The sequence below is a fragment of the Charadrius vociferus genome, unplaced genomic scaffold, assembly GCF_000708025.1.
Source record: "Charadrius vociferus isolate BGI_N301 unplaced genomic scaffold, ASM70802v2 scaffold101, whole genome shotgun sequence".
NCBI classification, from domain to species: domain Eukaryota; kingdom Metazoa; phylum Chordata; class Aves; order Charadriiformes; family Charadriidae; genus Charadrius; species Charadrius vociferus.
The window spans coordinates 2711367-2731392 of NW_009646941.1; the positions used below are offsets into that span (position 1 = coordinate 2711367).

The following is a 20026-nucleotide window of genomic DNA, read 5'->3' on the forward strand; positions in this document are numbered from 1 at the left end:
GTCATGGCTTATTTCTAACCTTTTGGGTTGTCACTAAAAAAAAAAAAAAAAATTCTTTGTGCATTTAAGTAGAATTTGTGTGGACTAGCAGTTATGTTTACAAAAAGTTTGTCTACAGTTCTGGATCTATATCACTTGAGCAGGTTAATTTAGGTATGACTTTTCCTGTTAATGTTCCTGGGAAATAGGGAGTAGAGAGGAAAACACTAAAAAGAGAAGGCATTGGCTTGTAAACAAGATATGATCAGACAGCTCTGACTTCAGTAGGAGAGTAAGTGCTATACTCGGATACAAAGGTTTGGGAAGTGAACAGCGTACTTAATGTACTTAATACTTAATTACTTAATATTATATGGATGTTTGTGGTATGTAAACCTAAATAAAATTTGTAAGTTAATGCCGTGTAATCAAATAATTCTTATTGACTCATATTTCTGAAAACTTTAAAGAATTCTAAAATATTAGTACAGCTAAAGACTGTTGTAGTTAAACCCGTGTAAAAGTCTGCTGCCTTGAGAAAAAGGCTAGGGAGTAAATATTTCTTTTCTTGCCCTTCTCCACATCCCTGGGATCCCTTCTGTTTTCCTGTACTTCACCTTGGTGCTCATCAGACACTTCACTAGGCTGGTTGAATGTGCTAAACTGGCAGAAAACTAAACTCCTGCTGAGGGGAAAAATATGCTTCCCCTCCTGTTTTGGAGTTGAGGTGAGCGAGTGCTGTAAGAAGCCTAAGAATGGCTGGAGTTGTGTCAAGGTGGGAGGGGAGTGAAGCTGAAAGGAGGGATGGAAGTTTAAAAAAAAAAAAAAAAAGAGAGAGAGACACAATGCGAGCTACCCCTTTGGCTCACCCTTAGCTTATATAGCTCTAAATAATATTGTTCCAATTGTTCAGGAATCTATAACTTTAGCAGTTTTGATTGAATTGTCTGGCTTAAAAAAACAAGTAGGTGTTCTGGAACTCTTGACTGCACTAGTACCTTGTTTAAAAAATAAGCACCCCCAAAACCAAACAAACCCCAACTGAACAAAAAAAAACAAACCGGGGGGGGGGGGGGGAAACCCAACAAAAAACCAACACAAACCCACCACAAAACCAGCCACCAAATCCACAACACTTTTTTTGAGGGAAGTAGGCTGTATGCTGTTTAGCCATTAGATCACCACTACAGTAATTCTGATATCTTATTAGCAAGGCACTTATCAATTATTGTGTGCATTTATCTTCTTACACACATTCTTATCTGATACTCATCTGTGTGATAATGAAGTAAACTGGAATGTTCTTACTCTTTGCTTTTCAGTCCTTCATAATCATCTGAAATGATGTATTTTCTCAGTTATGTGATGCCCTCACATGTATGAAGGAGGGGAAGACTTCAGCGAGTGGCTGTTTGGCTGGATTATAGCACTGGCCAAAGTAGTACTTGGGAAGAGTAGGGCCGTAGAGTGGAAGTTAATGCTTGGATTGAACAACACAGTTGTTGAGGGTTGGAGCCTGCTGACTCAAATAATGCACAAAGTAGTAGAATGCATATTTGCCTGTGCATGTGTCTGTGTCTATGTGTTTATAGTACACTATAAGGGAAGGCTAGTCAGGAAATAGTAACTGGTTGAAGAAGAGGAGGAAACAGGAGTCTGTTGTAGCAGTAATGGATGAGACATTCTGGCTTCAATTTCTGTTGGGTTTTTTGGTTGTTTTCTTCACATGTATCAGTAGTGACTGTCTATTAGATAGACCTGTCAAAGCTTTGTAAAGTTGATCAAATTTCTTTCATTAGTAGCTCTGCATGTCAGGTGTTTCAAGGCATAACTAGTATTTTTAACATCCTATAGTATTATTTACCTACCCACAACAGTGTCTAATTTAGAAACCAATATGAGAACTAAGTCCTACAAAATATTCTTAAATTGAAGACAAGGAATATCAATGACAAACCTGGTCATCTACCAAGAAGTCATCACTTAACTATTGAAGCACAAATACTGTGAATTTCTATAAAATGCTATTCTTGAGACAGGTATGTGTGTGTCCCTCTCCAGGTCACTTGAGATTTCTATAAACCTTGTCCCATCTTAACTCTTAATCACCTTTTTTTTTTTTTTTTTTTTTTTTTTTTAGCAAACTGAAGGCTCTTACTTATTCATTAGTCATTCTTTCCATGGCAACTGTTGCATACTTATTGTTTGACTTTCTGTCATTCTGTGAACTTTTTCCACTTCTGTCCAGTTTGAAATTGGAGAAATTCCAGAACTGTGCATGATAATCAAGTTGTGAACAGTGGTTTGTGGGTGTTGGGTCGTCCCACCCCCTGTTTGTCTACCATGCACGCTTTCCCTCTTCATTTCTGATGTTTACGCTGTGGTTTGAAAAGTATTATTGAACTGGTGTTTTCATGAAAGAGTTGTAACCAAAGTATCCCATTCATGAGAGGTAATGATCAGTTGGAGCTCAACTGGTTTAGAGTTGTTTTCCTTCATGTATGTGTATATCTACTTTTAAATTTCTACATCAAATTTTGCCTGTTGGTTTAACACTCATTTAGTCTTGGAGATCTGTAGCTTTCCATGGTTGGCCTGTGCCTTGACTATCCTAAATAACTTCAAATAGTTTTAAACCATTACATTTCTAATCATCTCATGTTTTTTATTTTTGTTGCTGTCTTTTTTTTAATGTGTGGAACAGCATGTGTCCCAGCAGAACTTCAGTGACCATCTCCGTTGCTCAGACTACACCATATTTGTCTTCTATTTTCTTACTCATTTATTTACCTATGGCTTATCTTATATCTTCTCTTTTATTCTATGGCTGCTCTATTTCCTTAAGTATGTTCAGAGAAGGACTTTATTGAAAGAAGCTCAACGTGAGATGGCAGTATACACTCGCAGCCCAGAAAGCCAGCCACATCCTGGGCTGCATCAAAAGAAGCATGGCCAGCAGGTCGAGGGAGGTGATTCTATCCCTCTACTCTGCTCTCGTGAGACCCCACCTTGAGTAGTGTGTCCAGCTTTGGAGTCCTCAGCACAAGAAGGACAGGGACCGGCTGGAGCAGGTCCAGAGGAGGGTTATGAAGATGATCAGAGGGCTGGAGCACCTCTCCTGTGAGGACAGGCTGAGAGAGTTGTGGTTGTTCAGCCTGGAGAAGAGAAGGTTCTGGGGAGACTTTATTGTGGCCTTCCAGTATCTGAAGGGGGCCTACAAGAAAGCTGGGGAAGGACTTTTTGCAAGGGCATGTAGTGATAGGATGAGGGTTAATGGCTTCAGACTGGAAGAGGGGAGATATAGAATAGATATCAGATTTTTTTTTCACTCTGAGGGTGGTGAGGCACTGGTACAAATTGCCTAGGGAAGTTGTGCATGCCCCATTCCTAGGGGTATTTAAGACCAGGCTGGATGGAGCTTTGAGCAACCTGGTCTAGTGGGAGGTGTCCCTGCCCATGGCAGTGGGGGTGGAACTCGATGATCTTCAAGGTCCCTTCCAACTCTAACCATTCTATGATAAGTATTTTGGAGATCTCAGCAGACTGTATGAATTAGGTTTCTGTTATCCATGTGCTTGTTGACTTTTTCAAAGAGCTCTTTTAGGCATGTGAGGCAGAATCTCCCTTTACAGAAGCCACACTGGTTTTTGTCCATTGTTGCCCCAATGTCATATTGTATAATGCAATGTTGGGATGGAAATATTATTCCTGTTGTAGATAAATGCATTTCTGATGTTTGATCACAGGCATGGGAGTTACACACAGGGATTTTCTTTGCTCTGAGGGGCATTGGCTGTCCAGGTCAACTCCTGATGTGTGCCCAGCTCTGTGAGGTGCTCAAGTTGATTGATTCACTGGCCCAGTTGATTGATTCATAGCTACATCTATCATTGTTGATATAGGTGTGTCTGTTAGCTATGGTTAGCTCCCAGGGAAATGGGGGGCAAATAAAGGAGGCAGAGTTAGGATAATAAACTAAACTTCACTGTGGAGTAAGTGGTCACTTAGCATTTTGTAACTGTTTAAACATTTCTTTTAGACTGTTGTGGTTGTCAACACAACACTGTGAAGGCAACACTTCACAAACTTTTCTGTGAAGGAGAGGATCTTAATGCTTGAAATGGACAGCAAATTATTATTTTTACTCCATTGTGTTAATTTCATATGAAAGAAAAGCTAACATTCTCTTACTGTATGTATTTCTTAAGAGCTAAATCTAAAGAATTCTAGTCATAAAACACTTTCTCCCAAAATAGTCTACTTTAGAAGTTAACATCAAATATAGTGATATCAACTGTCATAATTTTAACTTCTCTGATCCTGTAATGAAAATACTATTACTGAGAATTTTTGATCTCTTATTGCTGTTTTTTCTTTTGATGATAGTACTTTTGTAGCCATCAGAATATAGTGAATAAAGGTCTTCTGGTGTAAGTGTTTTTCACTGTTTTTCATAACAGAGATTTGCTTCTAATGTTTTGTTATTTTATATTTTTAAGTTGACTGTTATTGTGTTAAAAGCTCACTGGTAAGCATTGTAAAGGCTGCCTTTGCTAAGGGATACAGATTGTTACTGCGTAGCAGATCTTATTAGCTGTTGTTGGGGAAAAGCAGTATTTATATTCTCTCCAGTGCTACTGCTTGTGAACTGGTTTAGGGAACCAAATTGGCAGGAAACTAGCTATGACAGAAAATCAGTTGTCTCTAAAAAGTTGTTTTAAGAGGCTTTATTTCCTTGAATCAGCTCATTGCAGATCAAGTGTTGTTCCACCCTCACCCCAACACAGAAGCCCACCCCTTTTGGCAGCACTAACCTGATTAATTTTTCCTGCATCTGTGAACTATGTTGTTGCTTTACATAAAAATAGACACTAAAGCACAGGGGGTCAAACAATTAGTGCTATTTTTATTTGCTCTCTAGCCTAATGAACTATAGAATGTTATCACAGGGGGCTTATTTTCTGAATCTGAGTAGAAATATTAAAGCTTGATGGTTCCCTCCCCTTAAAAAAATGTGTTGCTTGCTTTAAATGAATTTTCCTACCAATTTCAGTGAATTCGCCTACCACCTTTTTTTTTTCCCCACATAATTCTTTTGTGGCTTATGTGGTATTTTTTTGCATAATCAGATATATTTCTTTTCCTACTTGGTTCAATGTACCAGTTGAACAAGGAACATTTCTGGTACAGACTATAAATTGTGTAACTGCAATTATTTGTGTGCCATGGCTTTGTGAACTGTCCAGACAGTAACCAGCAGAATTTAAATTCTGCTAATAACCTAGATTATCCTGTCAGGTTTCTGTTTACCTTCCCCTACCCTAAGCTAATAAAAGCAGGTTTGGAATATGTTTTCCTTGGCTATTTGCACCTTTGACACGGTGGTGACAGCAAAACCAAATTCAGTGGAGAAGGTGTCATCGCTTTCAGCAGTGGTTGTGAATGTTTTTTTCCTTCCGTGATGAAAGAAAAATACATGGTGAAGTGCATTGGGTTTATGTGGCAAGGTTTTTGTAGCAAGGGGGCTGCAGGGGTGGTTTCTGTGAGAAGATCCCAGAACCTGCCCCTATGTCAGACAGCCTGTTCCAGCCGCCTCCAAGACAAGCCAGCTCCAGCTCCAAGATGGACCCACCACTGAGATGTTGGTAAGAAAGGGGCGGGGGGGGGGGAAGCTGTGCAACAGCAGTTAAGAGACAGGAGTGAGAATATGTAAGAGAAACAACTCTGCAGACACCAAGATCAGTGAAGAAGGAGGGGGAGGAGGTGGTCCAGGTGCTGAAGCAGAGATTCCCCTGCAGTCTGTGGTGAAGACCATGTGGTGCAAGTGGTCCCCCTGCAGCCCGTGGAGCAAATATCCACCCTGCAGCTCATGGAGGACCCCATGCCAGAGCAGGTGGGATGTGCCCTGAAGAAAACTGTGAACCGTGGAAAGCCCACACTGAATCAGGCTCCTGGCAGGAACTGTTGCCCATGGAGAGGAGTCCATGCTGGAGCATGTTTTCTGGCAGGATCTGTGATGCCATGAGGAGACCCATGCTGCAGTAGTCCATTCAAGAAAGATGGTATCCCATAGAAAGGACCCATGCTGGAGCAGTACTTGAAGAACTGCAGCCCTTAGGAAGGACACCATATTAGAGAACGTCATGAAGGACTGTCTCTCAAGGGTAGGACCCCATGCTGGAGCAGGGGAAGAGCATGAGGAGGAAGGAGTGATACGGACAGCATGTAATGAACTGATTGTAACCCTTGTTCCCTGAGCCCCTGTGCTGCTCAGGGAAAGGAGGTAGACAAGTTGTGAGTGAAGTTGAGCCTGGGAAGAAGGGAGAGGTGAAGGGGAATGTGTTTCTAGATTTGCTCTTATTTCTCATTATCCTAGTCTCTTATCAGTTGACAGTTAATTAAATTAATTTCCTCAAGTTGAGTCTGTTTTGCCTGTGATGGTAATTGCTGAGTGGTCTTGCTGTACTTTCTTGACCTGCAAGCTATTTAATCTCATTTTCTCCCCCTGTCCTGTTGAGGAGGGGGCGTGATAGAGAGGCTTGGTGGGCCCCTGCTGGCTAGCCAAGGTCAACCCACCACTTGAAATCTATGAAAACCGAAGTCTTTCTGATTTCATATGTAAATTTTCAAGTAGTTGCACAATTGGAGGTAGCCTGATGCACTAGGTTGCTCAACACTAAGCTTGACCCCGCTTTACAAGAGGTGTAACTGTTTCTTTGGCAGCTTCTCAACCATCAAAATTGCCATCCTTTAGTTTTAGGGCATCAAAAGTGTTACCTAGTTATTTTTAAAGGTCTGATGGTAATCTTCAGAAATGGATTAATCAACAATTAGCAGTATATAAACTTAAAGATGATACCTCAATAATTTGTTCTTGAATCAGAACTATAGGAAAGCATGGCTTAATAAAGTCTGTCAATTGGACAGTACTATCTGCTTCCTGATTTCACCAGCTAACGTTCTTAATTAGGTACCTTAATTAGCTGTATCCTTTAGCTAACTCGTAGCAATCAAAAATAAGCAGCATTCAATCTGTTTAGGAAATCATTCTGGGAGCTTTTGGGAGGTGAGATGTTAAGTGGTAACTGCTTTGCACAAATGGATTTTTTTTTTTTTAAAAAAAAGGCTTATGTGTACCTTCTGGAAAAAATTCCTTTCTTTCTGGAACAAGAAATTAAAAACTTGTCTTGTTTCTTGCCTTCTGAGAAGGCGCATGTAATATTGAAACTTCTTATAATTAAAAGCATCTCCCTACAAGCTTACTTTTTGAAGAGAATAAAACCTTTTAGCAGATTGTAATTCCAGTCTTGAAGAATTGGAAGCTTGTGTATTTTTCTTCTAGCTTCAGAAAGGAAAATTTAGAACATCCTTGAAAATAGGTCAGAACTTTGCTTTGTTACCCATAGAACTGTCCTGATAGAAACTCACCAGGACAGGGTGTGCAAACAATAGCTTGCTGCCACTGATTAGTGACCAGTCCTTTCTCTAGCCCTCTACTGGCCTTTCTTGTTTTGTGGAACATATGCTGAGGACTTGCACAAGCTGCTTTATTTTACTAGTGAGGAACAAGAAGCAGTTGCTGGAGGAAAAAAAAAAAAAATCAAAATGGGGAGGTACAGGAGACTGGCTTTTTGCAGCATCAGTGGGCTAAAGCACCATTTTAGGGGCCTGGTAAGTACTAGAGCTGGTTCTATGAAGGAGGAACTTTGGGAAATGGGCTTGGAAGGAGCCTTCAACCCTTTCAGCCTTTCCACAGTTGACCATGCTTGTGGCATAGGTATTAGGATCACAGAGAAAAGTTGATTTCGGATGCTATTCAAAGATTTGACCACAGGAACTAGTCCGTTCTAAGCAGTAACATTCATTTAATAGAATTGCAACTGTTTGTCTGGAGTTGTTTAAGGCTGGTATAGAATGTGTGAAATATATCACTGTTTTATAGTTTATGCATTAATCTATGTGATTTGAAAGAGAATTAACAAATTATGCAGGCAGTCTTAGAGGACCCCTTTAATTTCAAAATGCTTGGTTTTTAAAAACAAGAGTGCTTGCAAAGTTACTAGAATTAGATTTTAAAGTGTTTTTTTTATCTGCTACATCTTAAGTATAATTAATTCAAGGTCTTTCTACATAAAATCAATAACAACTATGTGGTTAACTTGCTTAAGATGTGCTAATATGTACTGGATGCACAAAACTGGCTTTTTTAATAGTAGATAGATCTTTGGAATAGCTTGATCTTACTTGTTTTAATGTATGCTGGTTTGCTTAGTGGAAGTATTTTAAAATGCATTTATCTGATAGAAAGAAAACTTTAAATGTATTTATTATTGGGGAAGACATAGGATGTTTTAATAACTTAACCCTGCCTGTTTCACTAAGCATGGTGTTTATTGCTGACGGAAATCCTCCAGCTTAATTCTCTTTAGGGAGTTCTGTGACTGTCATGTAGTTTGGCTGTGTCGTGTGCATCCTTCTCACTGCATGAAGCCTTAATGACTTGTTTCAGGATTAATCCAATACTAGTAAGAAACAGGATTTGAGGTCTTACACAAATCTGGGAGGAAGCAGCTGTCAGTTTCCTGTTTCAATTCCTGATACGTGAAGAATCAGCAGAGGGGGAATAACTTGGCTTTTCCTTAATCATGAGCGAACAAGATTATGAAGAAAGTGGGCCAAATCCAAGTGAGTCCCTTTAAAAGACAGTAACGTGGTTTTAATGACTCTTACTGAATTAGCAGGTTCTGTTCTTTCAGCTCTTTATAAATTCTTTATAATATAGCTTTTGTAGTGTGTTTTCATTAGAAGTAGGCTGTGCTTGATTGTAATAGTAGTTTAAGTAAAGGAAAACTAAAATTTGGTGATGTTGATGAGGTAAGTGATGCATGTAGTATTAGAATATTACATAAAGGGGTTTACAAAGACCTTAAGTACACCTTGTTCTGGTTTTCAAGATAAGATAACTTACATAAATTGTGCTAGTCATTGATTAAAAATAATGCAAGAATTGGTGATATAGAAAATATATTTAGATGTTTCTTTGCTAAAAAAAACCCCATTAACTGGTAACTTTGAAGTAGATTGCACTGAATTCTTAAACCCCATCTGATGCAAAAATTCAGAGGCAAGATGCATTCAAACAAAATTATTGATGCCTTTTCATAATTTGAACTAAAGCAAAGTAGTGGCTTTTGAAAACTTGAGTTTATGTTAGAGCTCTGAAGAATACTTCCATATATTTGTGGAGTAGGAGTGGTAAGAAATAAAATCTTTAAGGTTCAGTTCTCTTTAGTTGCCAATCAAAAATTTGGACCTATAGGAAGTAAATATGCATGATATAGAAGATAGGATTACAGTTTTTGCCACAGGCAAAACATGGACATGACACTTCTATACATCAGTTTTAGTGACTTTTAAACTTTATGTATTTTTGCCTTAAAATTTATTCACATTAACAGTAAATGCTTGTTTACGCTTGTGCAAACGGGATCTCATCTTCATATTCTTAGTTTGTAGTGGTTTGTTCTTAATGTGACCGAATACTAACTTAATGAAAATGTTACCATAGTTTTTACTTAAAACCTGTTATTTGTCACCTGTATCTCGCTAACTGGAGCTTTCAAGGTACAAGAACTGTGATTAAGAGTTGCCCTTTGGAAACTATGAAAGATTAGGAGTTTTCTGTGAAGTATTATTCTTCAACTGTGTTCTGGTTTGGACAGTAGTATATAAAGTCAGAAATGTCTAGTGGGAAGCAAAACTTCTTAGTTTTACACATGTACTTGTTTAGTACAGCTATACCTTATCATAGCCAAGCTATCTTGTTTGAGGCCATGTGGTTCAAAAGTGTAGATCATTCTCACTTCTTCGAACACCGCCTGTATTCTTTTGCCATATAATAAGAATACGCTTTTATTTCTCAGATAGGTGTTAAACTCTTACATGACAGGAGACAGATGCCTGCTTTTTTTGACAAAATGTGTTTGAATACAAAGGCAAATAGGAACATTTCTTGAATGTGAACAATAATGAGAGACATAGTGTGGGACAGCGAGGAAGCAGTGAATCTGGAAAGGATTTAGGGGTCAGACTGGAATAGAATAGTATGAGCTCGGTTTAATGCTGTGGTAAAGAGGGCTAGCCTGATCCTTGGAGTAGAGAGGTGATGATTATACTTCTGTAAATAGCATGATTGTGAGTGGTGTTAGAAGGCTGTACTTGATTTTTAAAATTTGATATTTTTTTTTTTTTGTATAGCTTGTACTGGAGAGAATGTTGCCACAAAAATGTTTAAATTTTAGGAAAATATTTTATGAACTTAAGTCTTTCAGTTTTTCAAAAGAAAGCTTGAGGTCATTTGATAAGTATAGTTACATTCACAGATAGAAAATACTAAGTGTGAGTGGTTGAATTTGAAGTTGTACTAGGATGTTATAGCTAGAAGCTTGAAAAAAGCCAAATTTAAATATAAATAAGAACAATTTTAAAATTTTCCATCGATGAAAATAAAAATATTTATAAATTGATAAGTCTTTTTAAATTTATAGTCTTTTTTTCTTATTTCAGCTCTGAAAACATCAAGAGAGACACTGGTCAAACCCCAGTATGTTTTTTTTCAGAGTTATGCAGAAAAAAGCCTAATGCAGAAATGAAATTCTGCAACCTGTGGAAAGACAGGAAATTGGATTAGATGGTCTAATATTTTTGTCTTTAATCTCTTGAATGGGTATCCTAGTGCAAATTTAGGATTGCTTGAATGATCATTTCTTTTTACCCTATGCCCTGCTCTGCCACTTTCCCTAAGACAAGATACCTGTATCGTGTTTCTTTTCATACTCTACCTCTTGATTTGGGGAGGAGGGGGAAAACCAACCACTGTAGTTCTGTGAGTTAGTAATATTGGCATCAATGCTAAGGAAGTGGTTTTGATCGCTCATTCCTACATTGATGGTGTCTCTAGTCACAGCACAAGCATTTGTGTAGCAAACACACAAACTTGGCTGGATTAAAAGTAGCAGCAAGAATAAAAACAAAAGCAAACCAACTCCCTCCCAACTCAGCATTAAGCACACACCACTGTTGTATTTATTATATAATGGAATTTAATGAATTTACATATATTTGTGTGAGGAACAGTGTGATACAGGGACACAACTGGGTGAGTAGTAAGTGTGAGAGGGGAATGAGAGGGCCACCTCTTCAGTGGCAAAGGTGTTTTTTGCCTGCTTAAGCACTATACTGTTGGGTTCTGTTTTACACTGTATAAAATTGATAGATTTGGATCAGCTTAGAAATTGTTAACTGGTCACATACCTTAAAGTATTCTACCTGTCAGTGTTTGTGAGGATCACTGCTCTGAAACAGCTGAGGAATATGAATTTGAACAAAGTCTTTTGTGTCTATGACCAACACTTTGAATTATGATATACAGACATATTTCTGTCATAAGTTTATTCTTTGGTGTGTGGAAATGTTAATGAGAAATCATCTGATGGCATTGGCAGCTCTAAACTTGAGACTAGCACAACTCTGGGATGGTTTGTGATAACTTGTGTGGGTTATGCTGCATTGGCAACTGGGGGGCTGGGGTGTATGGGAGTGCACATTGTGATCATCTGTGTGAACACTCCGAATATTACCTCCCAAACTTGAGACTACTTCCTCTGCTTGTAACTGTATATCTCGTGTATAAAAGAAAATGTAATTTGGTGCATCTGATTTCCATGTAAATATAGCTATACCCATCACAGTGCTTGAATACCTGTAGAAATCAAGAGTAGGAATTTTTGCATGTCCCATCAACACAGACAAGGACAGACAGGCTTTTAGGAAAGGTACATTAGTTATGACTTTAATTTGCCTACTGGTCCACCAGTAAGCACAGAGTTGTGCTATGGTGTGTGAACATTCCATAGCAAATTAAAAATAGTAATAATAATAATTTTAAAGTATATATTGAGGGGGGGGGGGAGAGAAACAGATTTATTTATAGACCTTACGGTTTGATCACGATATGTTGGGTGGAATGGAGTGTCACATCAACAGGTGAGTTTTTTTGTGTGTGTCGTAAGACAGGAAACATTAAACCGTAATCAAGCCCATAGAAGATCTTTTTGTTGTTTTATTTTTGTCTTTCTTACAGATCTTTTAATACCAGTGGTGGTCCAAGATGAAATACTGGCTCAGATGGACTACTAATCTAGTCCAGATTTAATATTTTTTTGTGCCCGTGAACCATAATAACTTGAATTACATTCAAAAATCAAGTTACACTAAGTATAGATTTTTGGAGTGTTTTAACTGGGTTCCGGAAGATGTGTAGCTTAGAGAGATGTCTAAAACTACATTGGAAGTTGTCATTTTTATTGTATGTTTAACTCACCTCTAAACCTTAGAATTTGAGCTGACACAATTTCAAAAAAGCTTGAGGGAAAGGTGATTTGCTTGTCAAGCATTGGAACAGGTTGCCCAGGAAAGCAGTTGAGTCACCATCCCTGGAGGTATTTAAAAGATGTGTAGATGTGGTGCTGAGGGACATGATTTAGCGTTGGGCTTGGTAGTGCTAGGTTTACAGTTGGACTGATCTTAAGGGTCTTTCCTAACCTAAATGATTCTGAGTTGATTATCTTTACGCTTTCTCATAGAATTAAAGGGAATAGGGTTAAAACATAAAGCTGTAAATGGCTTGAGACTTACTAATGGAATATAGAAGTAAGTATGTCGTTCCACGTTACCTCAGGGAAAGCAACTGAAATAGCTTTTTCTATTTGCTCCATTCCACTTGATGCACCAGTGGTGATATTTACAGCACTTGTGAAAAGTGTAGATCCTGTCTTTTTTTAGTTCTGGTTTTCTAATGAATCCCTTCTTTTGAAGAAAGGCTGAGCTAAAGATCGGGATAGTAGCTTATTTTGTTAACCTTACCATAGTTGTTGACTGTGTGTTGAGGTCCTAAAACTAGTTCTTTCTACTGGATGGTGTAATACATCTCAATTTGAGTTTCATGTTTGTAAGGCTCACTGTATTTTTAAGTATTTTAAATAAGCATACTCTCAAAGGTCATGATTTGAATTTACAGGCAATATGATTTTGTTGACGGCATTACTCAATACTCAAAGCAGCTTGTTCAAAGGTGTTCATAATCATAGGACTGGTCAACAAACTGTGGATGAGAGAGCACTTGTCAGTACATTTTTGTGGTAGCTTTTTCAGCATTGTTCCTCTTTCAAACAGAGCTAAAATAGGTAGTGCTGATCACGACAAATACTGTAAAAATACTGTACCAAACACAAAACATGAGAAGACACAACTGTATTAAAGAAACTGGAGACTTCTATAGAGTCTGGTAGTGACAGGCTATTTTGAAGACTAGCATTGGAAAGCTTCAAAATAGGTAGAATGCTGGTCGGAAACACTGAAAAAGGATTTGAAGATTAGAAAACCTGAGTTCTGTGTTTTTTCCGTTTGAAGAAGAAATGAGGTGCATTTGGCAAGACTTGTTAGAGTCATTGTGCTCTGAGCTTTTTCCTGTTGGAGTAAAGCCAAGTTTGTGTTTGGAAATACAAACATATAAAGGAAGACTTCACTATTTTCCTACCTACAATTTAAAATACTTAATGTACAGTGTTGAGATGCTGATTTTTACATCAAGAACTGGTAAGACAAAACTATGTTCTTTAGCCTCAGAACTGTGAATACTGATTCATGTTGTTTAACTACCCTTTTGATTAGTCTAATGATAACTCTGGTGACATTACGTTTTGTATGAATGCAAAACAGTACTTGAAATGCTCCAGCTCACTTTTTGAAGAGTAATCCTTTCTGAAGGGATTGGAGGTGCCCTGAAGGGAGTACGCTGCCAATAGGCAAGAAAATCAATAGAAATGTGGTCTTAGCAAGACAGATATCAAGCAACCTTATTTTCATTTTAACTTGGGAATATGCCTTGTTATGAATGCTTTGTAAAAACTTTAGCAAAAATAACATGGTTATTTCAAGGAATGGATCTAAAAGAAAAACAATGTTCCAAAAAATCTTGGGAAGAAAGTGCAATGTCTTAACTAAGCAGTTCTAGTGTTCGTACGCTTTAGCAAGAAGATAAGAGAAATCGGCATGTATTTGCTTGGGGACAGAGTTGGTCTTTGTCTATGGAAAAGCTAACTGAACCTTTCTCTAAGTACCATGGAGCCGATTAAAGGATAAATGCCAATTTCTTAGACAATCTTGTGCTAAACCAGTATGTTCCATGCACTGTGAAACATCTCGAGGTGTTGCTCTGTGTGGCAGTGTCTTTTGTGTTCACAGTGCTCCTTCTGCTGGCCTTGCATTAAGCATTGTTGGAGAAGGGAGACCTAGCCGGGCTGTAGGACTTGAAGCAATGGGGGACCAATTATAAACTGTAGAGAAACAGAAAAATGAAAGCTGGACGATATGGATACATTGGATAAGAACACTAGTTGCGGATTAATTCATCAACAGTTATTCTCTGGATTGTGGAACTAATTATAGAGCTCTAATGGACAACAGCTATCTTTTGAGTCTCATGATAGTATGCGGCTTCTATGTCGTTATACGAATAAGAATAGTAATACTATGGAGAGTCTATTGGAGAAGGGAGCTATAGAGAGTGGTAGGAAATCTGTCAAGAATGTAGTCTCTCAAGCAGATGAGAGACTCTTTCTTTCTTTATAACAACAAAGATAATACTTTGTGCTGAGGCTGGTATCCATGTTTGCAAGAGCTTTGTTCCAGGACTTCATGTGGGGAGAAGTGTTCTGGAGAGGGCAGAGTGGAGGACACAGGCAAAAGAGTACAACTTGTTCTCCAGCTGTTCCTTAATTTTTACGATGAAGAGACTATGTAGGTGTTGTTGCTGTAACTTGTGCATATAAGCACAAAAGCAAAAGCACATACGCAAAGTGGCAAAGGCAAGGACTTGAGACTATTTGGAAATGTCAGTTGGGACAGCATCAGCATGTAATAGCTTTTGTATTACCTGGGCTGGAAGGCAGTGAAAGTGATGCTATATTTTTTTTGAGGGGTGCACCAGAGGAGGTCAGGGAGCTACATACGGCTTAATGAGATTGATATTTAGATAAGGAATAGAATAAATATAGCATGTCATAGAACAGTTTCCACAACCTTTACAATATAATTCCTTTTATATTGTGTTTTTCATAAACTCCTGCCTCAACTACTAGATTTTTTTTTTTTTTAGACAGTCAGTAAAGTAATGAAAAGGTCGGCTGGGGGTTTTTGTTTATGTGAAATTATATTATCAAGTGCTTTTAAGTAAATGGGGAAGATGGGGCAGGGGAGAGATCAGCTTATGTATTAAAGAATAATAAGTAATAATTAAGATGTAGAACACTATACGAAGATTAGACTGTTAAAGTAAACTTAATTTCCTTAAATGTGGACATTGAATCCATGTGTCAGGGACAAAGATACAATGTTTGGCAGCCACCTCCACCGTTATCTAGAATCAGCATCTTTTGACTATTCCTTTTATGGTATACCTTGTCTTTTTTTTTCCTTTTGTTTTTAATTGTTGCACTTTTCCACCAGGAGATGGGATTGCCAGGGAAAGTAGTCCATTTATTAACACTGCAGAGATGGACAGAGGAAACATGTATGAAGGAAAGAATATGGCTCTCTTTGAGGTAAGTTAAATACCCTAAAAATGTATTTCACCTTCAATTGAGGCTCTGGTAGTAAGATGAAAACAAGTAAAACCCTGTTTTTCTTGCTTTTGAAATTTAGTGGGAAAAAATAAACTTCAACTTTTCAGTAGTTTGGTTCCTGCTAGCATTCCATTTCTGTGGGTTTGAGTGATGTAATAAAAAAAAGTGCTACAACTCTCTTCCTTCTGTATTTTAATTTATCTATATAGGCAAGAACAGTACATTTTTGAATACATTGATGTGAAACACTGACATGAAATAAGCCTTCTTGCATTTAAAATTTTTGGGCTAGGATCTAGAAATTGTTGTTAGAAAAAGCTTCTGAAAGTTAAAAATAGTATCCAAAGCAGTATCCAACTTTAAAAGGATTAGCAAATATATTAAGTTGAACAGGAGAAATACTGACTTCTCTCAAAGCAGCAAAACTATGAAACCAACTGTGATAGGCCATGACTTAGTTATATTGTCCCGTTACAGTGCAGAGCATACCATCGCTATTTCTACTTTCTAATGTAAGCATCTACTTTATAACCCAAGTTTAATATGTGTTTAATTAATGGAATGATTGCAATCCTTTACAGAAAAAAAAGTATATTGATATGGTACATTTAAGTGCCACTTTTGCAATGAAATAGTACTTTTATTGAAGTTCAACTGCAGTTCTTCTGCTCTAAGCAGCATCAACTGCTCTTGCTGTTAACAATAAACAAGGTCCTTCCAACACTGTGTAGTGATCTTACTGTTGCATCCTACCCGCTATTTTCCTGTCATCTTCTTATAGTCATCTCTTCTTCCTTTCAAATATCTTTGCACAGAGGGCATGATCTTTCAGTTCCCTCTTTCTGTGTGACCCAAATAATGTATCTTTAGTATTTTTCACTAAGTTTTAGAGAAGATTGTACTAAGGAGCAAAGTAATGTTCGTCATTAGGTGTCTTTGTCATGTATGGAATTTCTTACTATTTTTTGACAGAAAACATGGTCGTGGAGTTTTGTCATAGAATTTCTGTCCTTCAAGCTCTATTCCATAAAGCAATGTCCAAACCTTCCCGTTGTTCAAATTAACTGTTGTATTAGCTGTTAGTGTTGATAAATTGGCCATAGCTGCTTTTTGTCTCTGATCTCCTTTAAATACAATGCTTGCATCCGTTATTTTGAATAGTGGCTGACGTTAAATCCTCAGCTGATGGTATAATGATGACTATCTTTTACATATCTCTGGTTATAGACCATGCTGTTATAGTGTTGCCTGGAAAGCCTTCTAATAACTTTATCACTATTGCTGTGGTAGTGGTGAATCTTTTTTGGTAGTTGTTATGATTTGAGAAACCCATAACAATTTATTGTTGTTTTGACAATGATTCTATCACCCCTCCCCACCCAGGAAAAGGAATCTGGGGGGAAAAACCAAAGAAACCTGGGAGTGGAAGTATAAACAGATTTAATAGAGTAAGATTAGGTAATTAATAGCACTAAAGAACCAATATTGATCCCAATACCAATACAGAACATGCAAAGATCATACTCAGCCAATTCTATCAGTAGGAAGCTGTGCACTCCCAGCAGGAAACAGCAAATGTCGCACACTGAGTGTTATGGCTTCAGGAGGAAAGGAAGGCCCCAGGAGTCTGGCACTGGGACATGAAGTTCTCAGGATCACAGCCATCGGGGGAGAGACAACTTTGCCACAAACTTTCTAATTTATATTGAATGTGATGTTGATGGTATGAAATAATCCTGTTGGTCAGCTTGGGTCAAGCGCACAGATCTTGCTCCTCATCCCTGCACCTGGCAAGCTCGAAAACACTGAGACCTTGAGACCCACACACCATATCTGGCTACAAAGTAAATACTTTCTGAAACTCAGACACTTGAGTCTTCTAAAAGTGCGGTCTTGCCAAGTATTAGACGAGAAATTAGCTCTATGTTGCTTAAACAAGGACAGTAGTATATATGTTGCATAATATGTTTCCTACAATCTTATTCTTCTCATGTTTTCAGCTGACTTGTGTTTGAATTTTTGTATAAACCGTTACAAAGAAGTTTGGCTATTATAACCATGACTATTGTGACCTCGGGCCTCAGGCAGAAGTGCCTTAGTTCTTGTCTTTGTTTGCAATCCTGATCTCTTGTCTTCCTTCCAATATTCGATCTTGCATACTTGATTGAATTTGCTGGTTCTGTTCTTCTAAGATCCTTTTATTATATATGCTTCTCCTGGATTTTATTATTTGTTTTAGCGTGTTTTCGTTTTGTAGCAGATATTTGGCTAAAGAAAGATGGGCTGACTTCTGTGTCAAGTAATATTACAAATGATATGCATATGTGTCTATGTTTTCGACAAATGAATACTTTGGAAGTAGTATGCATGGTTTATGATAAAATAGTAGGCCTGAGAGTGTTCCTTATACCTTGGTGCTTGAGAGAATCGTTTGAGGCCACTCTCTGAACACAGGCAAGATGCTAGAAAAACACCCTAATGACTCGTACCTGCCAGTACAATCCCCTAAAACCCCTGTTGTGGGAGGAATAGATTTTTATAATTAACAGTGACCCTTCTCTAGATTTCCCTTATATTCCGGCTATACAAGCTGCATGTTGTAAGAGTGTAAAAAAAAGAGGAAAAAAAAAAAAAAAGGCAAAAGAAATATTGCAAGACAGCCTCATAGTGTTAAACTTCTAGAAAGATTTAGAACTCTTGGTTGAAAGCTGGCTGCTATTTTGTCATGGTAATTTCTGGATTTGGGTGAATCGGGGTTGACCTGTTAAGTATGTGTTTGAAGTAGTATCATAAAATCATGACTTTTGAGAAAAACTATTTAATAAATGCAGTGTTCTTAAAATCCCAACAGGAAGAAATGGATAGTAATCCCATGGTGTCATCTCTTCTTAATAAACTAGCAAACTACACTAATCTGACTCAAGGTGTGGTGGAACACGAAGCAGATGAAGACAGCAAGCGAAAGGAAGTCAAGGTATTTAAATGTCTAATAAGTTATTGAGACAAAGTTAGCCACAAAGAGGAGCATTTTTTCAACCTAAAAAGCAAATATGTGGATGCCTAAAAACAGGAGTGAGGCTTGTAATACTGAATTTAAAATTGATTATTTGGAGAAGGGCTTATGTTAATTTAGTGTTCTTGTTAGCATGTTTTAGTGAGACCTTGCCGTGAAAGCCTTAGATAAAATGCGTGCAAGGCCAGGACCTGAAACACACAGTGAACCCAGTTTCCTCTTCCTTTCTCTTCTTCTTCCTTCTGTCCATGTATAATCATCAGTACCTTTTGTTTACCTCTACTGAGGATACAGTATGATTTATTTTTTTCTTCTGGCTGGTTTATTAATGCACTTTAATTGGCAATTAAAAGTTGAAACTTAAGGAAAACTTGAGATGAAACAGATCACTCTTTTAAATCCATAAGAATATTTGCTTCTGTTAACATGGTAGCAGTTTTTCTGAGTAGCTCTCTTGTGTCTGTGTGTCAGAGTTAGTATTTTTAAAACTTAATGGACACATTCCAAGGAAACATTTTGTTACATACCTCAAAAATATGATATTTATCAGGGCATAAGGAAGAAAGGAAAGGCAAAGACTTCTTTTGGCACATCTGTAAACACGCTTGCTAGAATGCAGCAACTGAATTCTTCAAGGGTTGTCTATTGGATACCCACAGTACCTATCTAGACCTCTGTAGAAATAGAACACATGCAACAGTCGCAGTCTGCAATGAGATGTCGGATTGATCCCTCTGTGAGCAGGGAGCTGTTTCAGAAGAAGAAAGATTGAATCAAAAACGTGTGACCTGACAGAGTACAACACTCCCTGGCAAGGAGGGATTATGAACTGGTACCAGTTGAGCATGGTGACTGAAATGAGCAAATTTAGGGTAGATACTGGGAAAAGGAGTGTACTGGGAGTCACTTGTCTTTGTGTGTAGGAGAAGGGGTGCTGCTACTGAGTTTGTATGCTGAGCTACGGACAAATGAGGAGAAGGACATAGGAATAAGGAAAGGAGCACATAGCAGAGGAGACAGATATGAAAAGGTGCTTGAAAGTAAGGTTACAACTGGAACTCATTTGACAGGAAGAGAGATTTATGGTATGGTACCTGAATATTTGCAGTAGAACTGTTTATGGTAGTATGGAAAGTTGGTATCAGGACAATGGGCAAGGTTGAGGAATAAAGTCCAGCTGTTTGTTTTAGCTTTTTGCATATCCTGCATTTTTGTGTGTGGGTGTTTTTTGTTTATCTCCTTGTGTTTGTTTTTTTTGTTCTGGTTTGTGTTTTTTTTTTTTTTCTTCTCATCTGAAGATACAGCTTGAGATACGAGAAAACCAATGCTGATCAACTTGCACTTTCCTTAG

General features: G+C 37.9%; 1 protein-coding gene across 1 annotated transcript in view; it reads left to right on the forward strand.

Moving 5' to 3' along the window:
• Positions 1–14529: 14529 nt before the first annotated feature.
• Positions 14530–20026, forward strand: part of SLC12A7 (solute carrier family 12 (potassium/chloride transporter), member 7) — a 50148-nt gene continuing 44651 nt past the window's right edge. Inside the window, exons 1-3 of the mRNA XM_009895056.1 lie at positions 14530–14608; positions 15547–15641; positions 18514–18636. Of these exons, the coding sequence (XP_009893358.1) occupies positions 14530–14608; positions 15547–15641; positions 18514–18636 (297 nt within the window). The remainder of the gene's footprint in view (positions 14609–15546; positions 15642–18513; positions 18637–20026) is intronic.